This window comes from Muntiacus reevesi, chromosome 22 (genome assembly GCF_963930625.1).
Source record: "Muntiacus reevesi chromosome 22, mMunRee1.1, whole genome shotgun sequence".
Classification (NCBI taxonomy): domain Eukaryota; kingdom Metazoa; phylum Chordata; class Mammalia; order Artiodactyla; family Cervidae; genus Muntiacus; species Muntiacus reevesi.
Window position 1 is genome coordinate 18,919,073 of NC_089270.1, and position 20,612 is coordinate 18,939,684.

The 20,612-nt window shown below is 44.4% G+C and overlaps 1 protein-coding gene across 1 annotated transcript in view; it reads left to right on the plus strand.

Annotated features, from left to right (window-relative positions):
• Window positions 1–20,612, plus strand: part of SCD5 (stearoyl-CoA desaturase 5) — a 170,095-nt gene that overhangs the window by 108,947 nt on the left and 40,536 nt on the right. The window contains exon 3 of the mRNA XM_065914514.1: window positions 15,942–16,147. Coding sequence (XP_065770586.1) covers window positions 15,942–16,147 — 206 coding nt within the window. The remainder of the gene's footprint in view (window positions 1–15,941; window positions 16,148–20,612) is intronic.

Consider the following 20,612-nt stretch of genomic DNA (forward strand, 5'->3'; position numbering starts at 1 on the left):
CTGCTAGTGGGTGATTCTGTCTGTCCATCTAGGCTGTGATTCTGTCTGTCTGTCTGTCTCTCTAGCTTTTGGTCCACAGTTTGCCCTGTGGCCTCAATTTTCTGGTAGATCTAAGAAGACTTGTTGATTTTCAGTTTACTGGGTTTTTTTCTTTCTTGTTACAAAAGATAAGAGTAAATAACTTCCAAGCTCTTTACATGTCAGACCAGAAAGTGGAAGTTGCAGTGTGATCCATAAATACGATCAAGTGAATCTCAGAGTCATGGGCCATGAACTTTGGCAATGATATAACCACAAAACAACAGCAGTTACTGAGCACTGACTACATGCCAGCACTTCATTAAGTGTTTTAGTCATCTGACAATACCCGTACAAAGTAGATACTGTTCTTTTCCTCGTTTGATAGATGAAAACATTGGAAGAGGCTATGTAATCTGTCCAAGGACATACAGATTTAAGCGACAGAAGGGGAATTCACGCGCAGGCACCTTGACTCTAGAGGTCACCCTCTCACTGCAGTGCCCTCGTGCCTCTCCCAGCATTCAAATGTCTATTTATCCTTCATTTGGCAGATGCATGTGCCAAACGTCATTTCCAGCACTAGAGAAGAAAAGGCCAAGGTCTCTGTTCTCGTGAACATGTATATTCCAGTGGGAGAGAAAGCAAATAAACAAGCAAGGAATAAACAAGCTTATTCAGAAAGAGATGAATTCTCTAGGCCAAAATTCTGGAGTGCCTTTCCCTTCTCCAGGGGATATTTCCATCCCAGGGATCGAACCCAGATCTCCCACATTGCAGGCAGGTTCTTTACCAGCTGAGCCACAAGATAAGCCCAACAAGCAATGAATAAACAAATTTATTTAGAAAGAGAGAAGAGCCGAAGAATTGAAACACAGTGTGTGATAAAGAATGCCAGGGAGGGTGACTCCTTTAGAGAGAATGGTGAGGGAAATTGTCACTTAGGGGGTGACATGGGAACTGAGACCTGAGGGAGGGAGCAGGTAGGGGAAGAGCATTCCAGATAGAAGGAGTCAAAAGTGGGAACAAGTATGGTACGTTCAAGGAGGAGCCAGATGGCCCGTGTGACTATTCCACGTGAGTGAGGGAGAAGGTGATCATAGGAGAGGCCAGAGAGGAGGGCTGGGCCACACCAGTGCAGGCCTCTGCCAGGAGTGGCAAGGAGTTCGGATGTTATTCTGAAAGCCCTGGGGGCACGTCCCTGTTGGCCCAGTAGCTGAGACTCTGTGCTTCCAATGCAGGGGGCATGGGTTCAATCCCTGGTTGGTGAACTTAGATGCTACGTGCCATGTGACGTAGCCGAAAAAAATTAAATAAAGCACCGGGAAGGCACTGCAAGCTTTTAGGCAGTGGGAGCGACATGCCTCATGCTTTTCGATGGCACATGTGAGCCTCAGGCCCCCGTCATGGGACCCCAAAGATGTTGTACCAGATTCAGGATCGGGGACCCACTCCTCCCATCCAAGTACTAACCAGGCCCGACCCTGCTTATCTTCTGAGATCAGACGAGATCGGGCGCGTTCAGGGTGGTGTGGCCGTAGACCGGGGACCCACTCCTAAGGCTGGGTCTCTCTGGGGTGTGCGTGTCGAGGAGGGAGACTGCATGTGAGGCAGCGCCCTCGAGGATGACTTGGGGTGTTAGCAGCAGCATGCAGTGACTGTTGGTTAGAAGGAGAAGAAAACCCCAGAGCATGCCACAGGCTCAAGAATCCTGAAGCTTACATGGCTCTTGGGTCCTGACTGTCAATGCCGAGCTCCTCTTTCAGGTTCTACTGCCTTCCCTATCAGCTACCTTAAGTTTCAGATGCACAACCTTTCTTCCACATGGCAGAAACAAGTTCTCCTTCTTCTGTTGAGATGGGTGAATGTGGTCGGTTGTCCTCACACTGTGTCAATAGCCAGTGCAGAACTGGTCCTGACCCCAGTGCCCAGAGAAGACTTCTTGGTGTGGTTTTGGAAGATGACTCACATGCCTGCCTCACACCATCTCCTTCTTGGAGGGCATCTTGTCCTCCTGGTCGCTTCTGGTGTCAAGTAGAAATAGGGCTTCCCGGGTGGCCCAATGGTAAAGATTCTGCCTGCCAATGCAGGAAGAGCAGGAATTTCGGGTTCAATCCCTGGGTCAGGAAGATCCCCTGGAGGAGGAAATGGCAATTGTCTCTGGTGATATATGGATTCATCAAAGCACTGTTATATACATGCTGCTTTGTGACTCCATCAGGATCGAGAGACACTCTGAAAGATGACGGGGAGGAGGTGGGAGGCAGAAAAGAGAAGAAATTCTCCCAGGGCTACTACATGGGGCTCAGCATTTTCCTTCCTTCCTGGTAGGATAAACTACATATTTCCTGCCACGAAAAATGTACCATTTAAGGTAGAGATTAAGATGGCTCTGCCTGCCTAAGATGCTTCACCTCCTTCTTTGTTATGGATCTAGGTCAGTGGAAACAGGTTATGTGAGGGAAACCATCTCAAGGGAAGGAAAAGGTAATTGCCTGAGGTGGCCTGAGAAGAGAGAGTAACTGTAGACAGACATGCCAACCAATAAGACTAGTCTGGTCTCTTGTGTTACCCTTCCCAAATATAGCAGAGACTTTTTATAAAATCTTACCCTCTTTGTACTACAGATGTGTTCCTAAGCATTTCAAGGTGATTAAATTTTGTAAGCAAATAATGATAGACTTTCAAGGCATACAGAGAGTTTTTATTGAAAGAAACACTTGGTAAAGTTGAGGGTATCTTTGCAAACAAATAGCCACCAGATTTTTACTGTGAATTTGGCTCCACACCTGCAATGAAAGATACTTTTAAGATGAATTTCACATGCAGTTCTGTCCATTTGGAATCTATCCTGAAACATATTTTCAAGCTAAATGTTTCTCTCTTCTTTTCACACCTAAGATGTTTAAAAGTGCAGAGACAGGGCATCTTAACTGTATTCTGTCCCTACCCTCTCTTCACCTCTCTCCCCACCTCCACTCCCCCCTGCCAGTCTCTTCTGAAACCACAAAAGTTTGAAGCTGAGGGACATTAAAAACTAAGTCGTATCCCTTTTCTAACAACCGAAAAATGCTGAGTCGCTCAGTTGTGTCCGACTCTTTGCAACCCTGTGGACGGTAGCCTGCCAGGCTTCTCCGTCCATGGGGATTCTCCAGGCAAGAATACTGGAGTGGGTTGCCATGTCCTTCTCCAACAACTGATAAACAAAGGGCCAAATATCATACTTATTTTTGTTTGTATTTTCCACACTGTCTCCAAAAAATGCTGGTGGGTGCTGAAGGAGGCTGTGTCATAGTACAGTTCCTTGACAAGCCATTTCTTCCCGTACCTGCCACCAAGCCTTGGGGCTGAGCCAGCAGGCTGTCACTGCGTATCCCTTATTCTACTGCTCTCCTGCCAGACGCTCTTATGTTGCTGCTTTCTAGGTTTCCCAACCCACTGATTATTTTGCATTTTGGATGATTTCTCTCCCAGCTGCCTTCATTTGCATTTTGCCTAAATCAAATCTCATTGTGATCATTTCTTTTCCTATTTCTAACCTCTTTAGATCCATCTGTGTTATTTCTCGGTCCCTCAGTGATGTCTGCAGCACCCCCTAATTTGGCACCAACCAAAAATGTTATTAAATGTGTACAGCTTGTTCCCAGTTATTAATGAAGATGCTAAATAAAGCTAGAGCTAACAGCTACTTTGGAGCCTTCCATTAGCTGCATCCCCCACCTGATCCCCATAGACTCTGAGCTGTTTTTCATCTCTGGTTCTTGTTTATTAAAGTTCAGGCTTTTCAATCATACTGTTCTAGTTCCTTCTAGTGCCAGCCAGAGCTCTTGTTACAGGAATGTTTCAAGGATGCTGTTTTATATGCTTTATTAAGCTCCAGAGGTACAATAGCTACAGAAGTCATTGAGTCAAGAATTTTAATTAACAGTAAAATTTATAGTTTCATATGCTGGAGGAAATTTTTTGCCTTTTAAAAACTCTTTTGCAAGGCAAACACATTTGATTACCCTTTATCTTCTCCTATTTATTCTTTAGAGTTTTTTGTGTAAATCTGCTAGTTAATTCTCTTTGAATTTAAAGGTGCATAAACCATTATGTGCTGGTGAAGAACACAGGCTATGAAAATGAAATGGCCCTTGTCATGAGAAACTTATGATCTGCTAGAGCAGGCTAGATTCATGTATAATGAAGAAGGACTCTATCCAGACGATGTGGCATTAAATTGCTTGAAAGCTTCAAACTGACTCTTAGGGCTGCAAAAATAGGAGTATGGGTTAGGGTATTAGGATATAGCCTAATGCAGAAGGAAAGTTTTGAGTTGAAAACTCAAAAGATGAAAAGGATTTGCGATGGCAAGGAAGAAGCAGGGGAAGAGGGAAACATTTGAGCAACAAGAGAGAGAAAAGGGCTTCTCAGGTGGTGCTAGTGGTAAAGAACCCAACTTTGAAAGGGAGACGTAAGAGAGGCAGATTTGATCCCTGGGTTGGGCTTCCCTTGTGGCTCAGCTGGTAAAGAATCTGCCTGCAATGTGGGAGACCTGGGTTCAATTCCTGGGTTTGGAAGATCCCCTGGAGAAGGTAAGGGCTACCCATTCCAGTATTCTGGCCTGGAGAATTTCATGGGCTTGTCCATGGGATGCCAAAGAGTCAGACACGACTGAGCGACTTTCACTTCACTCACTTTGGGAAGATCCCCTGGAGGAGGGCATGGCAACCCACTCCAGTATTCTTGCCTGGAAAAATCCCATGGACTGAGGAGCCTGGCAGGCTGCCGACCATAGGGTCACACAGAGTCAGACGTGACAGATGCGACTTAGCACAACACGGCGCTGAAAGAGAAATGATTGTGATATACTGCGTCAAGTCCCTGAGTAGTAGAACATCGGTCTGATTGAAGAAAAATCTGGTGTGGCGCATTGCAGATGTATGGCATCTCTCACCAGACTGTATGCCATCTCTCACCAGATGTGTCTGAGGCATCTTAAAACCAACGTCCCTTGAATCAAAGTTGTTACTCCATCCTCTCCCCGAAACTACTCTCCTAGCTTTCCCCGTCAGAAACCTGGATGTCTTCCGTGATTTCTCTAGCTCCCTAATCATCCCTCACCCTATATTTTAGCCCATCTCTTTAGGTTCTGCTGCACAGTTATATCTTGTATCTGCATGTTTCTCATGTTTGCCACTCTCTAGCTCAGCCTGGACTCCTGCAAAAACCCCACACACGTGTCTTCCTCCTCCAGCACTTGCCCCCCCCCCCCTCCATACTGCAGCCACACAGAACTTACTGAAAATGAAACCACTCTCTAACAAGAAAAGAAAATCTTTGAGTGACTGAGCGGTGCCTTTGAAGTGAAATCCAACCTTGTTATCATGACATAGATAGCCTGGTGCAGTCAGGCTATTATACACCAATGCTTTTTCCACCCCACGTGGGTGCACTTCAATATAATTCTAATACTAACCACACGCGTTGGCTTCAGATACACAAGGAGAGACACCACTTTGCTGACAAAGGTCCATCTAGTCAAAGCTATGGTTTTTCCAGTAGTCATGTACGGATGTGAGAGTTGGACCTTAAAGAAGGCTGAGCACCAAAGAGTTGATGGTTTTGAACTGTGGTGTTGGAGAAGACTCTTGAGAGTCCCTTGAACAGCAAGGAGATCAAATCAGTCAATCCTAAAAAAATCAATCGTGAATATTCATTGGAAGGACTGATGCTGAAACTGAAGCTCCAATACTTTGGCTACCTGATGCAAAGAGCTGACTCATTGGAAAAGACCCTGATGCTGGAAAAGATTGAGGTCAGGAAAAGAAGGGGAGGAGGCAGAGGATGAGATGATTGGATGGCATCACTAACTCAATGGACATGAGTTTGAGCAAACTCAGGGAGATAGTGAAGGACAGGGAAGCCTGGTGTGCTGTAGTCCATGGGGTCACAAAGGGTCAGACTTAGTAACTTAGTCAAAAAACAACACAAGGGAAAGCCCCAGTCTTCCATATGGGTGCTCCTACTTCATATGCCAGCCACAAGCAGGGGTCTCCAGACCCCTCATACCTACAGATTCAGGGCTTGCCACACTTCCCTCAAGTTTAATAATTTGCTAGAACAACTCACAGAACTAGAGAAAGGGTTCTGTAAGTAGTTCTGTAAGAACTACTCTTACAGTTTTGTTATAAAGGGTACAAATCAGAACCAACCCAGTGGAACAGACACGCAGTGGGAGGTCTGGGAGGATTCCTCATGCAGAGCTTCCTCACCTCTCCCCATGGAGTCAGGGGCCTCACTTTGCCTGTCTATCCATGGGTTCACCAGCCAGGGAATTCCTCTGAACCTCAGCATCCAGAGCTTTTACTGGAGTTTCATTACAAAGGCTTGGTTGATTAAATCATTGGTCATGTTACCGAACTCTTATCTCCAGTCCCCTTCTCCTCCTGAAGTGCCAGCACTCTAATCACATGCTTGATCTTTCTGGTGACCAGTCCCAATCCTGAAGCTATCCAGTGGTCCCTACTGAGTCAACTAATTAATGCAGTAAAGTCACTTCTACCGTTGAGGAAATTCCAACAGATTTTGAAGCTCTCTGCCAGGAACCACTGGGGACAGGTATATCTTTATTATGTCGCAATACTTCTCAGATCTCATCTTGCACCACTCTTGCACCCCACCCATCAGACATGCCAGTCTTCTCTTAACTCCTGGGCTGTGCCAACTCCTTTCCTCTCCCTGAGACAATTCCTTTTTCCCCGTTTCATTCCCGCCCTATCTCCCCCAGCCTAAGAATATATGTCCAGTGCAATGGACATGAACTTGGGCAAACTTTGGGAGATGGTGAGGGGCAGGGAGGCCTGGCAGGCTGCAGTCCATGGAGTCACAAAGACTCGGACACCACTGGGAGACTGAACAACAACACGATTATCTGATGAGAAAGCCTTTGCCTATCTCAATGTCGTCCTTTTATCTCCCCATACTTATCTGCTTCATGGGACTAATTCCAATCTGAAATGATTTGATTTATGCTTATGCCTCCATAAAATGTAAACTCCTTGATGACATAGCCTTGATTGTCTTGTTCCTTCTTTATCTTCTAGCACATACCAACATTCAGTAAATATTTGTCAAACTAAAGAAAGTGGGAAAGTGGGAAAGATAATAATCAGGCCAGTTGAAGCTATTTGATTGCTAAGAAGAAGAAATGTTTAGGCTTGATGAGAAAAGTGATATGGTGAAGTTGTCAAATCAGAAGCAAGAGAGCGATAGATATTTGGGGAGAATGAGTATGTGAAGTGTGATCACACTTTATCAAATGTGTTGTGGAAGGGAAAGGACTAGAGGCAGGAGGCCCTTCCAGGAGTCCAGGTAAACTGATGGAAGTCTGAACAAGGGTGGTGACTAGGAATGGAGTGAAAGGGGGAAGCTGAGGTTTTTAAGAGAGATGCCATTGACATTTTTTCTTTTGAGGTTTAACTTTTTATTTTGAAATAATTTCAAACTGACAAAAAAGTTGCAAAAATGTTATGAAGGACTCCTGTGTACCCTTCACCCAGATTCACTCATTGTTAATATAGTGCTTCATTTGCCTTATTATTCTCTTTCTTTGTATGTGTGTAGAGTATACATTCTTCTGTGTTATTTTTTTCATGAATCCTTTGCAAGTAAGCTATCAACTTCATGCCTCTTCATCCCTAAATATTTCAGTGTGCATTTCCTAATGGGAAAGACATTTCACAGTAACACAATGCTTGTGCCAACACCAGGGAATTTAATGTTGATACAGTACTGTACCCAGGGTTCTAGCCCAGGAACCAGTTCAAGATCCTACATGACAGTGAGTTGACCTGTCCCTTTAGTCCCTTTCATTTGGAATAGTTCCTTGGTCTTTGAAGTTAGACATTTTTTGAAGTATGCAGATCAGTTATTTTGCAGAATACTCCTTATTTCTGGTTTGCTCAAGTTTTCTCATAACTTAACTCAGATTGGGCACTTGGGACAGGAATGCTACATTAATGATCTTGTGTTCTAGCATCAGACAAGAGGCCCATGATATCACTTTGTCATAATATTGGTGGTATGAACATAAATTGCTTAACTAAGGTAGTGTCCACCCTGTTTCTCTATGGTAAGATTACTATATTTTCATTGGTAATTAGTGGGTAATTTATGCTGAGATCCTATGAGCCGATGTCTTATGTTTTTTATTTTAATTAACCTTTTGATTTTAGTAATTTTAGCACACCTTGGTGAGTCTTGCCTGAATTGGTTATTGCCAAGGCACCTGCAAAATGGTGATTTTTCCATCTCCATTATTTCTTCTACATTTGTTGGTTGACATTTTACTTCTTATTTATTTATTGTGGGTTCATGGGTTCTTATTTTATTAATCCATTCCTGCTAGTATTCATCTTAGTGCACCCAAATTATTCATCAGAGTACCCCAGTTTGTTCAGTGGGAGCACTGCAGGTGGACTCCTGTGTCCTTTTGACAGGTCCCCATCCTATTTTGGAGCAATCCCTCACTTTCTGGCGTAACAAAATATGCCAGGTTCCTTTTGTGCTTTTCCTGCCTTTGTCCTGGTACCAGCCATTCCACTGAAGAGTTCTGATTTGTTTTTAGTGGGGAGTGGTATTTAAAAACCAAGATCTGGGAGTGAGGTGTGTCTATGGTGACTGGACTGTCATTGTCTTCCAGGTCCTTTCTTCCGTGAAATTTTGACTCATCGAGTGAGAGAGATCTAGGTTAGGAGACTAAACAATGGACACCTCACAGACCAAAATCATCCAAAACCCAAACTGGAAAGATTCACAGAAGGCAAACTAGTCTACCAAGGTGCTGGTGCTAAGTCTGCCTCTTTGCGACCACATGGATTGTAGCCCACCAGGTTTCTCTGTCCATGGGATTCTCAAGAATACCGGAGTGGGTTGTCATGTCCTCCTCCAGGGGATCTTCCCAACCCAGGGATCGAACCCACATCTCTTATGTCTCCTTGTTGGCAGGCGAGTTCTTTACCATTGAGCTACCAGAGAAGTCTACCAAGAGGCTACCCAAGCCATCTTAAAAATGTGTCTTAAAAATATGTCTTACACAAATATATTCTTTGTGTAAGAATTTAAATACTGGAGGAATAAAAGAAAACATGAGTCACCCCTGCTGTCTTTAAGTTTTGTCAGCAAACACTTTTTAAATGCTAAAACTGGTTTTTCAACGTTCGCCTGGCTCCTAAAACTTCCCCAGGCTTAGCACCGCATGAGGGCCAGACAGCAGGTGGGGACTTGTTCTGTCGAAGCTGCAATTTGCCAGGTGGTGAAGGCTGATGCCAGGCCTTCTTGGGGACTTTCTAGGCCCTTCTTACAGATTGTCAGTGTTATCTGGAGGGAAATCAATACTGACCCAGTATCAACTGTGGGGAAAGCACCGAACGTTCTTCACTGTTTGAATAGCGCAGTGTTGTCATCTGAACTGGGGAAGATGAGGTTCAGACTTGGAGACAGAGATAAAGTCTGTTTCGAATGAGACTTTGGGTCCCTAAAGACTGGAGGCCCCAGCGTCTTTCCCTCTTTGACCCGCTTGATAAAACGACTCTTTTCTCAGACAGGATGCTGTTACTCACAAAGGACTCACACATATACACACACTCTACTCTGAAATTTGCCTGTTCAAAGCTGGCATACTGGTCCTAGTTTCTTTTTCACTGCTGACTGGGAACGAAGGTGTATTATGAATACAAGTGGAATTACCTGGGGGTGTGTTTTGAGACCACCTGGTAAACTTTCCCTTTTGGAATTTTAAGGAGCCACACAATTGAATTAGGGGACAGAACAGCCACACGGGTGTCTGATCAGAAGCAAGCATCTGTTTGCAGTTACTCTAGGGGAAAGGCAGCCAGTGATGCCGGTCTCGACAGGGAACTCTGCTCAATGTTACGTGGCATCCTGGATGATGGGGGTGGTGGAGTTTGGGGGAGAATGGATGCGTGTATGTGTATGGCTAAGTCCCTTTGCTGTCCGCCTGAAACCATCACACTGTTAATCGGCTGTACTCCAATACAAAATGAAAAGTTAAAAAAATGATTCTGATCTTAGATCTGTTGACTGGGACAAGCTAAATGCTGTTCACACTTGGCCTTCATCTTACTATCCAGAGCAAATGAGGTGGGCCTTAAAAGACAGGTTCCCCTACTGCCATTTAGAGGATTAGACTCAAGAATTTATTTTCAGTATAAAAGGAGGTTGGGAGAAAAGCAGTTCTGATAGAGCAGTTCTTTCTATTCTGCTTCAGTGAAGCTTTTGAGATTGATTACCTTTACTCGAGTCCCAGAGAACACGCAAAGGCTGAGCTTATGGAGAAATATCACCACAGGATCAATTTCAGTTTCTACAGTCTCAGCAGGGACCTGGTTAGGGATATTATCTATGATGGAGAGTGAAGTAATAAAGGTACGGGACCCAGGGTGGGTTTCAGCGAGGGCACTGTCAGTATACTTGAGTTGGGATTGGTTTATTAGTGCTCATAAGAACAGAGATCGAAGTAGGGTGATATAAGGATGTTTCACTGACTGCCTTACTAGATGAATATTACTGCTTCATCATTTTTTCCTAACATGGGGCTGGTGGCAGAAGGTGATTGTTTTGATTCCGGCATGCAGAAACTTAAAAATAATTTGTTACCCTCATATTACAGAAGAAAAACTTGATTATTTATAAAAATGTAGAACGTACAACAAACAAAGAAAAAAAATGAAAAGTCATCCACTGCCCCCGCTTCCTAGGGAGAACAGCTATAAACAGGATGACACATATGTAAACATTTTTCTATGCTTAAATACATATTTTTATTAAGAATCCATTCATTCCTGTGTTCCTGCTTATTTGTGTCTGACTCTTTGCGACCCTATGGACTGTAGCCCACCAGGCTCTTCTGTCCATGGGATTCTCTAGGCAAGAACACTGGAGTGGGTCACCGTTCCCTCCTCCAGGGGATCTTCCTGACCGTGGGGCCAAACCTGTGTCTCCTGCGTCTCCTGCATTGGTAGGCGGATTCTTTACCTGTGAGCCACCAGGGAAGCCCAGTGCATTCATTAATCTATCTCTTATTTTATTTCTACCTCACCTGTCCATGTCAATACTACAGTACACATTTCTTTGTCAGTTTTTTTAAAAGATTTTTTTTTGGTGTGGACAATTTTTTGAAGTCTTTATTGAATTTGTTGCAATATTGCTACTATTTTATGTTTTGGTTTTTATTTTTGGCCCGGAGGCATGGGGGTTCTTAGTTCACCTGCCAGGGATCAAACCCACACCCCATGCATTAGAAGTCTTAACCACTGGACCACCAGGGAAGTCCCTTTTTGCTAGTTTTGAAATACAAAACCAACAGATGCTCTTGTTAAAAATTTCTGAGTATAGAATAAAAAGTATTTCTCCTATCGTCCAGTCTTCCTTCCTTGACGTAACCCTAAGACTGTGTACTTCATGTTTCTCTCCAGAAAATTTCTATGGACACACACACACACAAATAGTATTCAGTTAATGAATGTATCACAAGGTAGTAAGTAAAACCCTGTTATGTGGAAAATCAGGGTTTTTCCAAGTTCGGTGAACATCTTTGTGATTAAGCATTTGCCCACAGCCATGATTGTTTCCCTAAGATAAACTGCAGAAAACAAATTGCACTATTTTAGCACATCTGATACATGCAGTGCATTCACCCTTCACATGATTCATGTCAGTTTCTCACTGTCATCCATAAGCAACTTTGACTTTTTAAAAATCTTTAACAGTATAACACATATAGAAAAGTGTCCAAGTCATGGGTTAAGCCTGCCCTGTCCAATATGGTAACCACCAACCACACGTGGCAGCTGAAGTGTGTGACACTAGAAATGTGGATGGTCCAAATTGAGGTGTGCTGGAAGTGTAAAACACCCAGTTTCAAAAGAACTGGTCCAGGAAAAAGTCCTGTGAAATATTTCATAATGATTTTATGCTAATAATATATTGAATGACATATAGTCATGATGTAGTCTGTTTAGTAAAAATATAGGAGTAAAACTTATTTCACTTGTCTAATTTCACTTTTTTAGTGTAGTTACTAGGGAAATTGAAGTCACATGCGTGGCTTGCACTGTATTTGTCGTGGACAGCACAAAGTCGGACACCGTATGGATTCTTAGATAATAAACCCGCCACAGAGGGATGCACTCCTGATAAGCTCTCTTCCTCTCCTGCTCCTCCCGCCCCACACCCACCTGTGCCTCAGTTATAGCCAGCACTCTTAGAACTAATGTAGCCCCCTTCACCACCAAAAATCCTCTATCAGGTTCAGTTCAATTGCTCAGTCGTGTCCGACTCTTTGCAACCCCATGGACTGCAGCACGCCAGGCTTCCTTGTCCATCACCAACTCCCAGAGCTTACTCAAACTCATGTCCATTGAGTCGGTGATGCCATCCAATCATCTCATCCTCTGTCGTCCTCTTCTCCTCCTGCCTTCAATCTTTCCCTCTCAGGAATGATCAGTAAACATGTGGTGAGTGCCCACTTGTGAAGATAATGGGGTATTAGGACCGTAATCTACCAAAACCAACTGGGAAGTACAAGCTCTAAGTTGCATCATTTGTTAATTGTTTGGTGAGAAAGGGTATGTATTTAGACTTCAGGAATTGCTGCTGGATTCAACATCATGCTCCTGCTAAAATGTCCACACAGAGAATGGGCAGACGGAATATGCAGACTTGATGGACAGTTCATCGATGGAAGGCCGCCATCTCTTATCAGCCCTCAGCTTTCACTTCCTCACTTATTGATTGTACCAGACACACCCTTGCTGCACACACCTTTTCATCAAACACGAATGCTGTTCCCATGTCGGCTTCCACACCCAACCACTCCAGGGTGGAAACAAAATGCAGAAAAGTAGGAAGAAAAAGCCCTAGGGATTAGTGTGTGACTCTTGCTTCCTTTCTGCCGTATTGTTGGCTTAAGTCTTGTTCTTTGAGTCACTCTTTCTTTGGACTCAATTTTAGAGTAAAAAATAAATAAAAGATTTTTCAAAGTACACCATAAAGTATTTGGGCTCAATTGTATGCTCAATTATTTGGAATGTGGCCAAAATCCTTGCTTCATTCCATTGCTTCACTCAGAGTAGCTTCTGTAGGGAAGGTCTCCAGGTGAGAGGAATTAAAGAAACATCTCTGTTCCAACTTGTCCTCATTATCACTCTTTTGTTGTTGCTATATCTTGCTTAATTTTGTGAGAATAATGTTTCTAGCCCTTTGGAGCCCTCCACTTAGTTTTTATAAAATTGCATTGTAATAAATTCAAGAGTCAACATAACCTTTTAATAAGAAAAATGAGACTTAGATTTCAAAGATTCCCTCTCCCCTGAACTTGAAGGATAAGGGAAATATCTTGTTGAATGAGTGTGAACTAAGAACCGAAAGAGCTCCATCTTTGTTCCATGATTGGTTTGACTTACTAGATGAACTTGAATACATATCATCTAAGCCTTAATTTTGTGAACTGGGGACAGAGTGTTGCCCCTCCCTATATTCAGATGAGTTTGCAATAAAAGCAATAAATTGGATGAAAAAGTAATAAATTATTCCCCAGGCTGCAGTCATCTTGACATTTGCAATTCCTTCCTGACTCCAGATTCTGTGATTATAAATAATGAATGCTTTCACTCTTTCCAACCACTGTGTTTCAACACACTGGTAAAATTTAAAGGCCTCTTTCTTATCACAGTAAGCCAAGCTATAATTTTCACCTTACACAGACTTCTAAGCACCTTTTTTCCCTCTTTGTATTTAGAGCTGAGCATATACTTCTTAAGGTCTTTCTACTTTCCCTGTTTGTCCCATTACCCAAGTGTTAAGCAGATTTTTAGTTGTAAGATAAACAAGATCAAATCACCTTCCAACAGCACTGGGTGAGCCAGACACACACACAAACACACGCAAAACTCCATAAATCCTTTTCTGATTAAAAGAACTATTAAAACTTTGAGAGTAAAGCAATTCTGTCTCTTGTCATCATTAGGAAGGAGCCAATATCTGTGAAATGACGATTCCTAATGAAAGCATGACTCAGTACTGAATAATACAGTATAAAACATTATTATCTCTTTTTAAAGGGCTTATACACTATATACATTTGTTTTTATTTTCAGATTACAGTTGACCCCTGAATAACTCAGAGGTTAATCTACCTATAATTTTTCGTTGAATTTTCCTATCTGTGGTTCCTTTACATCCTCAGAGTCAACCATCCTCAAACCATGAAGTGCTATAGCATTTCCTATTGAAAGATATCTGTGTAGAAGTGGACCTGTGCAGTTCAAACCCATGTTGTTCAAGGGTCAGCTGCAATTTTCCTATCAAAAATGCTACTTCCCAACTTAATTTGCCATTCTCAACGTTTTGAAAGCATTATCAAATAAGAGCAAAACAGAGTATAAACTGAAGAAAATCTATAGATCTCTCTGGCCCATGGCTATAGCTAAGGTTTCATTAACAGTTTGAACTGAAATAACTTCCTCGGATAGCTCACCTAGGACCTCCAGACGCTGACACTGTCTCCCGTCATGAGGTCAACACCTGATCGCCCATGTGTGCCCAAGCCCCGCCCCCATCTGTGGGTTTGGCAGAACCTGCTGGACTCCGACGTGTCTGCTTCTTTGGGCACCAGAATCTCTCATGGGATTCCAGTGAGTGCCGCCTGCCTCTCCACCTGGGATGCTGCCAAGCAGACCAGATTCCTCAAAGAGCCAAGTCCCCTCCCTTCCTGTCTGTGACACACTATTAGAGCAGTCCTCAGATAATATTATTTGTGCTTTGGCATTTTGCAGAGATTTGGTGAAGTAGCTCTTTGGGTTTTTATTTACTGACTTTCTATTCTCTGGTGTGTTGGACAGGAAGTCCATTGAAGAGAAGGAGGAAGGACAGAGAGAGTCAGGCCAACAACTAACCCCCTTCTATACTCAGGGTTGCCCCCTCCTTGAGGATGAATGTCTCTTTTGTGGACATGGATGATCTCCCAGTGGGCTTCAGTAGTCCCCACCAGAACTTTCTTCTGACTTCCTTACTAGTTCACTCAACAAGCCGAAACCTCCTACAGTGGGCACACCCTAATTCCTTGGTGCTCAGCAGTAAAGAATCAGCCTGCAATGCAGGAGACCTGGGTTCAATCCCTGGATGGGGAAAATCCCCTGGAGGAGGGCATGGCAGCCCACTCCAGTATTCTTGCCTGGAGAACCCCATGGAAAGAGGAGCCTGGCAGGCTGCAGTCTATAAGGTCTCACAGAGTTAAACATGACTGAAGTGACTTGGCACACACACAAGGACAAGCTAAGATGCCTACTAAGTGAGAATCCCCTGCACAGAGGAGTCTGGCAGGCTGCAGTCCGTAGGGTTACATAGAGTTGAACATGATGGAAACGACTTAGCACACACGCAAAGACAAGCTAAGATGCCTACTAAATGAGAATCCCCTGCACAGAGGAGTCCGGCAGGCTGCAGTCCGTAGGGTTACATAGAGTTGAACATGACGGAAACGACTTGGCACACACGCAAAGACAAGCTAAGATGCCTCCTAAGTGAGAATCCCCTGCACAGAGGAGTCCGGCAGGCTGCAGTCCATAGGGTTACATAGAGTTGAACATGATGGAAACGACTTAGCACACACGCAAAGACAAGCTAAGATGCCTCCTAAGTGAGGGTGTATTTTTGTTTGGATGAAAACCATCCCAAACCAACCCCCAGGGACTGAACTTGAGGTTGAGAGACTGTGAGTTGAGGATGGGAGCAAGTGTGCCAGTAGTGAGGATGGAAGTGGGCGTGGGAGTAGGCAGGGGGGTGGGGGAAATTGGGGGAACTTTCAGGAAACGCCGGGGTGCTTGATCCCTTCACTCAGGTCTGCCTTCTCCCTGCAGAACGACATCTTCGAGTGGTCGAGGGACCACCGAGTCCATCACAAGTACTCAGAGACGGACGCTGACCCACACAATGCCCGCCGGGGCTTCTTCTTCTCCCACATCGGCTGGCTGTTTGTCCGCAAGCATCGGGACGTCATTGAGAAGGGGAGGAAGCTTGACGTCACTGACTTGCTGGCTGACCCCGTAGTCCGGTTCCAGAGAAAGTAAGTGAGCATTCACCATCGATATCCCTGAGGGACAGGACCCAGAGACAGAGCCCAGTGGAGTGTAATAATATCCCCAGGCAGTTCCCCTGCAGATTGGATCTTCTTGTTAGGGTCGCTCTCTGTGGATTCATTCCCTTTTGATCATGATGTTTTTCCCCTGCTCACACATTTGTTTTGAATTTGACCTTGATTTTGAAATGGAGTTCCTGTAAGCTCACTTGTCATTTCTTTCCGACCCATCTGCGTGGCTGACTTCATGGAATGTCTCTGTTGTTTTCCTCACTCGCTCGTCCGTGTTTCCCTGGGCTGGCGAGGAGGGCAGAGAGGATTTGCTTTACTTTAGTGATACACTGGACTCCAGTGGGACTGGCCTCCCTCTCCGTCCCCTGCTCTGTTCTCCCGGAATCCTCTCCTAGTGAAGTCTCCCCTCCCCCACTCCTGGAACTGTTAACACCAGAAGGTTTCTGTGCAGAGAAAACATGACTGGGTAACAAAGAGCCTCAAAATGCTTGTGTGCGTGCACGGTGTCAGCTGAGCAGTTTCAGCCCGTCAGCGTTTACAGGGTGAATCTCCTTTCAACATCCCTGTGCTGCAAGTGGGGAGCATCCAAGGTTCACATTTCCACTAGGAAGCCGGCTTGGGCTGCATCCGTGTTGCTCTAGATCTGCAGAGTGGGCCGCAATGTGTTAGTCTTAGTTGCTCAGTCATATCTGACACTTGGCGACCCTGTGGACTGTAGCCCACCAGGCTCTTCTGTCCATGGGATACTCCAGGCAAGAATACCGGAGTGGGTTGCCATTGCCCTCTCCAGGGGATCTACCCGACCCAGAGATTGAACCCTGGTCTCCGGCATTGCAGGCAGATTCTTTACCATCTGAGCCACCAGGGAAACTCATGTTGGTTTAGATCAGCAGAGTTGGCCACAATGAGAGCACTTATAAATAGGTTCCTTGCCCCCAAAACAATGGATTTATGTGCAAAGAGAGATGACTTGAGGATGGCATTCTAGTAAGGGTCTTGAGATGGTATGGTGGACAAATTGTCCCTGGAGACCATCTCCACTGACAGGCAGGAATCATTTGAAGCATTCTCTCAAACAGAGTCTCCTTATAATGGAAATGGAGTCTGTACCTCTGATGCAAAGTTCCTTACATAAGAGAAGTATGGCTTAGAAATGTGTCCTTTTGATCCTTAGCCTCTCTTCTCACGTCAAAGATGGTGGTGAGAAAAGGGAGGGTGGAAGAGACGATTGCACAGGCCTGCACTTGAGCATCTGCACATCCTTGCAAAAGAGTTGACTGCTCTCAGGGCTCATTTGTGGCTGTAAGATGGGGTAACAGTAGTACCTGTCTCTTACAGTTTTTGTGAGGACATAATGAAAACAAAAAGGATGGGAAATGCCTGGCACACAATGATAGATTCATGATGACTCATGCCCTAGGCAGGAGCTACTCCAGTCCACCCCCTGCTTCCACGGCCTTAGTTCCCCAACCAGGGATCAAACCCGTGTCTCCTGCATTGGAAGGCTAATTCTTAATCACAGGACTGCGAGGGAAGTCCGCTAACCTCTGCTTCTGTTGGCTTCACCTCTGGGTCTTCTTTGTCTCCTCCAGACAGTTCTTTCAGGCGGACGCAACCTGTATCAATAGCCAAAAGTTTTATAGCAGAAAATAATAAGATGCTTTCAATTAAATGACTTCTTGATTCTGATTTTTTAACATGAGAGTAAAATAGGAAAACCTGCAGAATTCAGAGAAGTAGAAAGAAAATCTCCCACAGTTCTAACACATAAACACAACCACAGTTTAGATTCTATAATATCTTCTACATCTATGCTTACATTTGACATATTTTTACATGGTGAAAGTCATACTGCTTATGTAATTTTATGTCTTGCCTTTTAACTTCAGATTATGTTGTAGGCACCATTATCAAAGGCTGCATGGGTTCACTGTTTGAGTGTCAGAGTTTATTTAACCATCACTCCACGACAGGAAATGTATGTCGTTTCTAATTTTGTGATATAAATGATGTTGCTATACAATTAGTAATGCTTTGGGACAATCAAACCTGAGATTAATTTGAAGAGCTCAGATGAGAAGGCAGAGGATCTTCTGTTTTATTCATGAGAAGTGAGCCGAGTATAATAGTGTGGTTTCTCTGACCATAAAAATGGAAAATTTTTTTCAAGTTTTCTCTTTTAAACAATGTGGTAATCTGATTCATTAGGTGTATACTCATGGTACATATGTCCAAAGACTATCTCTAAAGGCAGGCAGAAGAACAAAGACTATTTCAGCATATTCCCTGAATAGATGTCTGAGAACATTTTTCATCACCAGTTCAGTGACCGAACGACTATAGTATCAGAAACCATTCATTCACAGTATCATTTCATATATCATTGAGCTCCTGCTGGAAGTCAGAGCTGAGGATACAGTCTGAAAGATTGGTCTCAGTTTCCCCAGTATTTGCAGACTAACAGGGAACCCACAAATTAACTTACAGATAATTATACTCTAGAAGGAGGAGAATGATATATAGTAGAGTAGAGGAAGGCACCATGGAAACACAGAGAGGGGTCTCCTAGCCCACCCTGCAGGCTAGAAGGAAATAACTCCCAAGCCAAGACCTGAAGGATGAGAAGTTAGATAAGGATGGGGGAAGAATATTTATTATGTCTGTCACTTCATAGAAGTCTATAGAGCCCTTGAGTTTTAGAGCTTTTTACAAATCAGTTAACCCCTGTCTTGCATTTTTCCTATGAGAAAACGGATAAACAAAATGTAAACAGAAAGTTGGGAATAGAAGTACTGTCAGTCTGTTTGCGCTACTATAACAAAAATACTGACGACCAGGTGGCTTACACAACAGACATTTATTTCTCACAGTTTTGGAGGCTGGGAAGCCCAAGATCAAGGCACCAGAAGATCTGGTGTCCAGTGAGAGCCTGCTTCCTGGTTCCTAGATAGTTGTTGTCTTATGTCCTCACAGGGCAGAAGGGGCAAGAGAGCTCTCTGGGGTCTCTCTCATAAGAGCCCTAATTCTGTCCATGAGGCCTTCACTTTTATGACTTATTCACCTCCCGAAGCCTGTCATTGCCTTGAGGATTCGATTTCAACATATGAAGTTCGTTGTTCAGTCGTGTCCAACTCTTTGTGACCCCCATGGATTGCAGCCCGCCAGCTCCTCTGTCCATGGGATTCTCCAGGCAAGAGTACTGGAGTGGGTTGCCATGCCCTCCTCCAGGGCATCTTCCTGACCCAGAGATTGAACCTGGCATCTCCTGCAGCACCTGCATTGCAAGCAAGCTCATTACCACTGAGCTGCCAGGGAAGCCCTAAGACCCGATGCAGCCCCATAAATAAATAAATAATAATAATAAAAGAATCACTGAACTACAGCAAGAGAGCTACATTCATGAGGCCAGCTTTACCGGTCCTGTCGTTCAGGCCCCACAGAGGACGTAGGTTCCTTAAGGAATGAGTCCTTGCTCATGGGGGTGGGAGCTGGAGCAGTGGGTCCCATCACGGGTGGCATGGCCATATCGGGTCCCAGACCTTGCTGTTCTGTGCCAAGTGGGAGGGGCATCTTGAAAAACAGAAGATGCTCACTCGTAGCCCAGTCTTGTGCCATGTCAGCAGCACTCCTTAGAGAGCCCTCTCCTGGACAGAATTCCTATCCCCTCTGGGGTCCTCTGAGGGCAACAGTCCTTGTTCCAGTTTTAGTGGCCGGGATTTGCCACAGAGCAATATTTGTGCAAAGAGACCTAGCTAAACACTTGGAGAGTTTTCTCAAACAGGCAAATGTGTAAATGACAGAGACCCAGGATTTAGAGACTCCTCCTTCACTCAGAAGGTTTCCCAGGTGGCAAAATAGTAAAGAATCCACCTGTCGAGCAGGAGACTCGTATTCAATCCCTGGGTTGGAAAGATTCCCTGGAGGAGAAAATGGCACCCCACTCCTTATTCTTGCCTGGAGAATCCCATGGACAGAGGAGCCTGGTGGGCTACAGTCCGTGGGGTCCCAAAGACTGAGATATGACTTAGCGACTGAGCATACACACACCTTCAATCAGAACACGAGCACTGATAATTTTAGTTTTATTTTATTTATTTTTTTGGCCACTGTGTGCAGCATGTGGGATCTTAGTTCCCCACCAGGGATTGAACCAATACCTCCTGCAGTGGAAGTGTGGACCTCCAGGGAAGTCCCCTAGCACTAATATTACAGTTGATGGAGCCACTGTGCTTGATCATCCTAACGACAACCCATCAAAAGAAAAGCTTGCCTGAGAGCCAAGCGTGCTCAGCTTTCCATTATACAGTCTAATAAAAGAGAGACAATAGAGGCCTTAAGGGTAATAGGGCTTCCCTTGTGACTCAGCTGGTAAGGAATCTGCCTGCAGTGTGGGAGACCTGGGTTCCATCCCTGGGTTGGGAAGATCCCCTGGAGAAGGGAG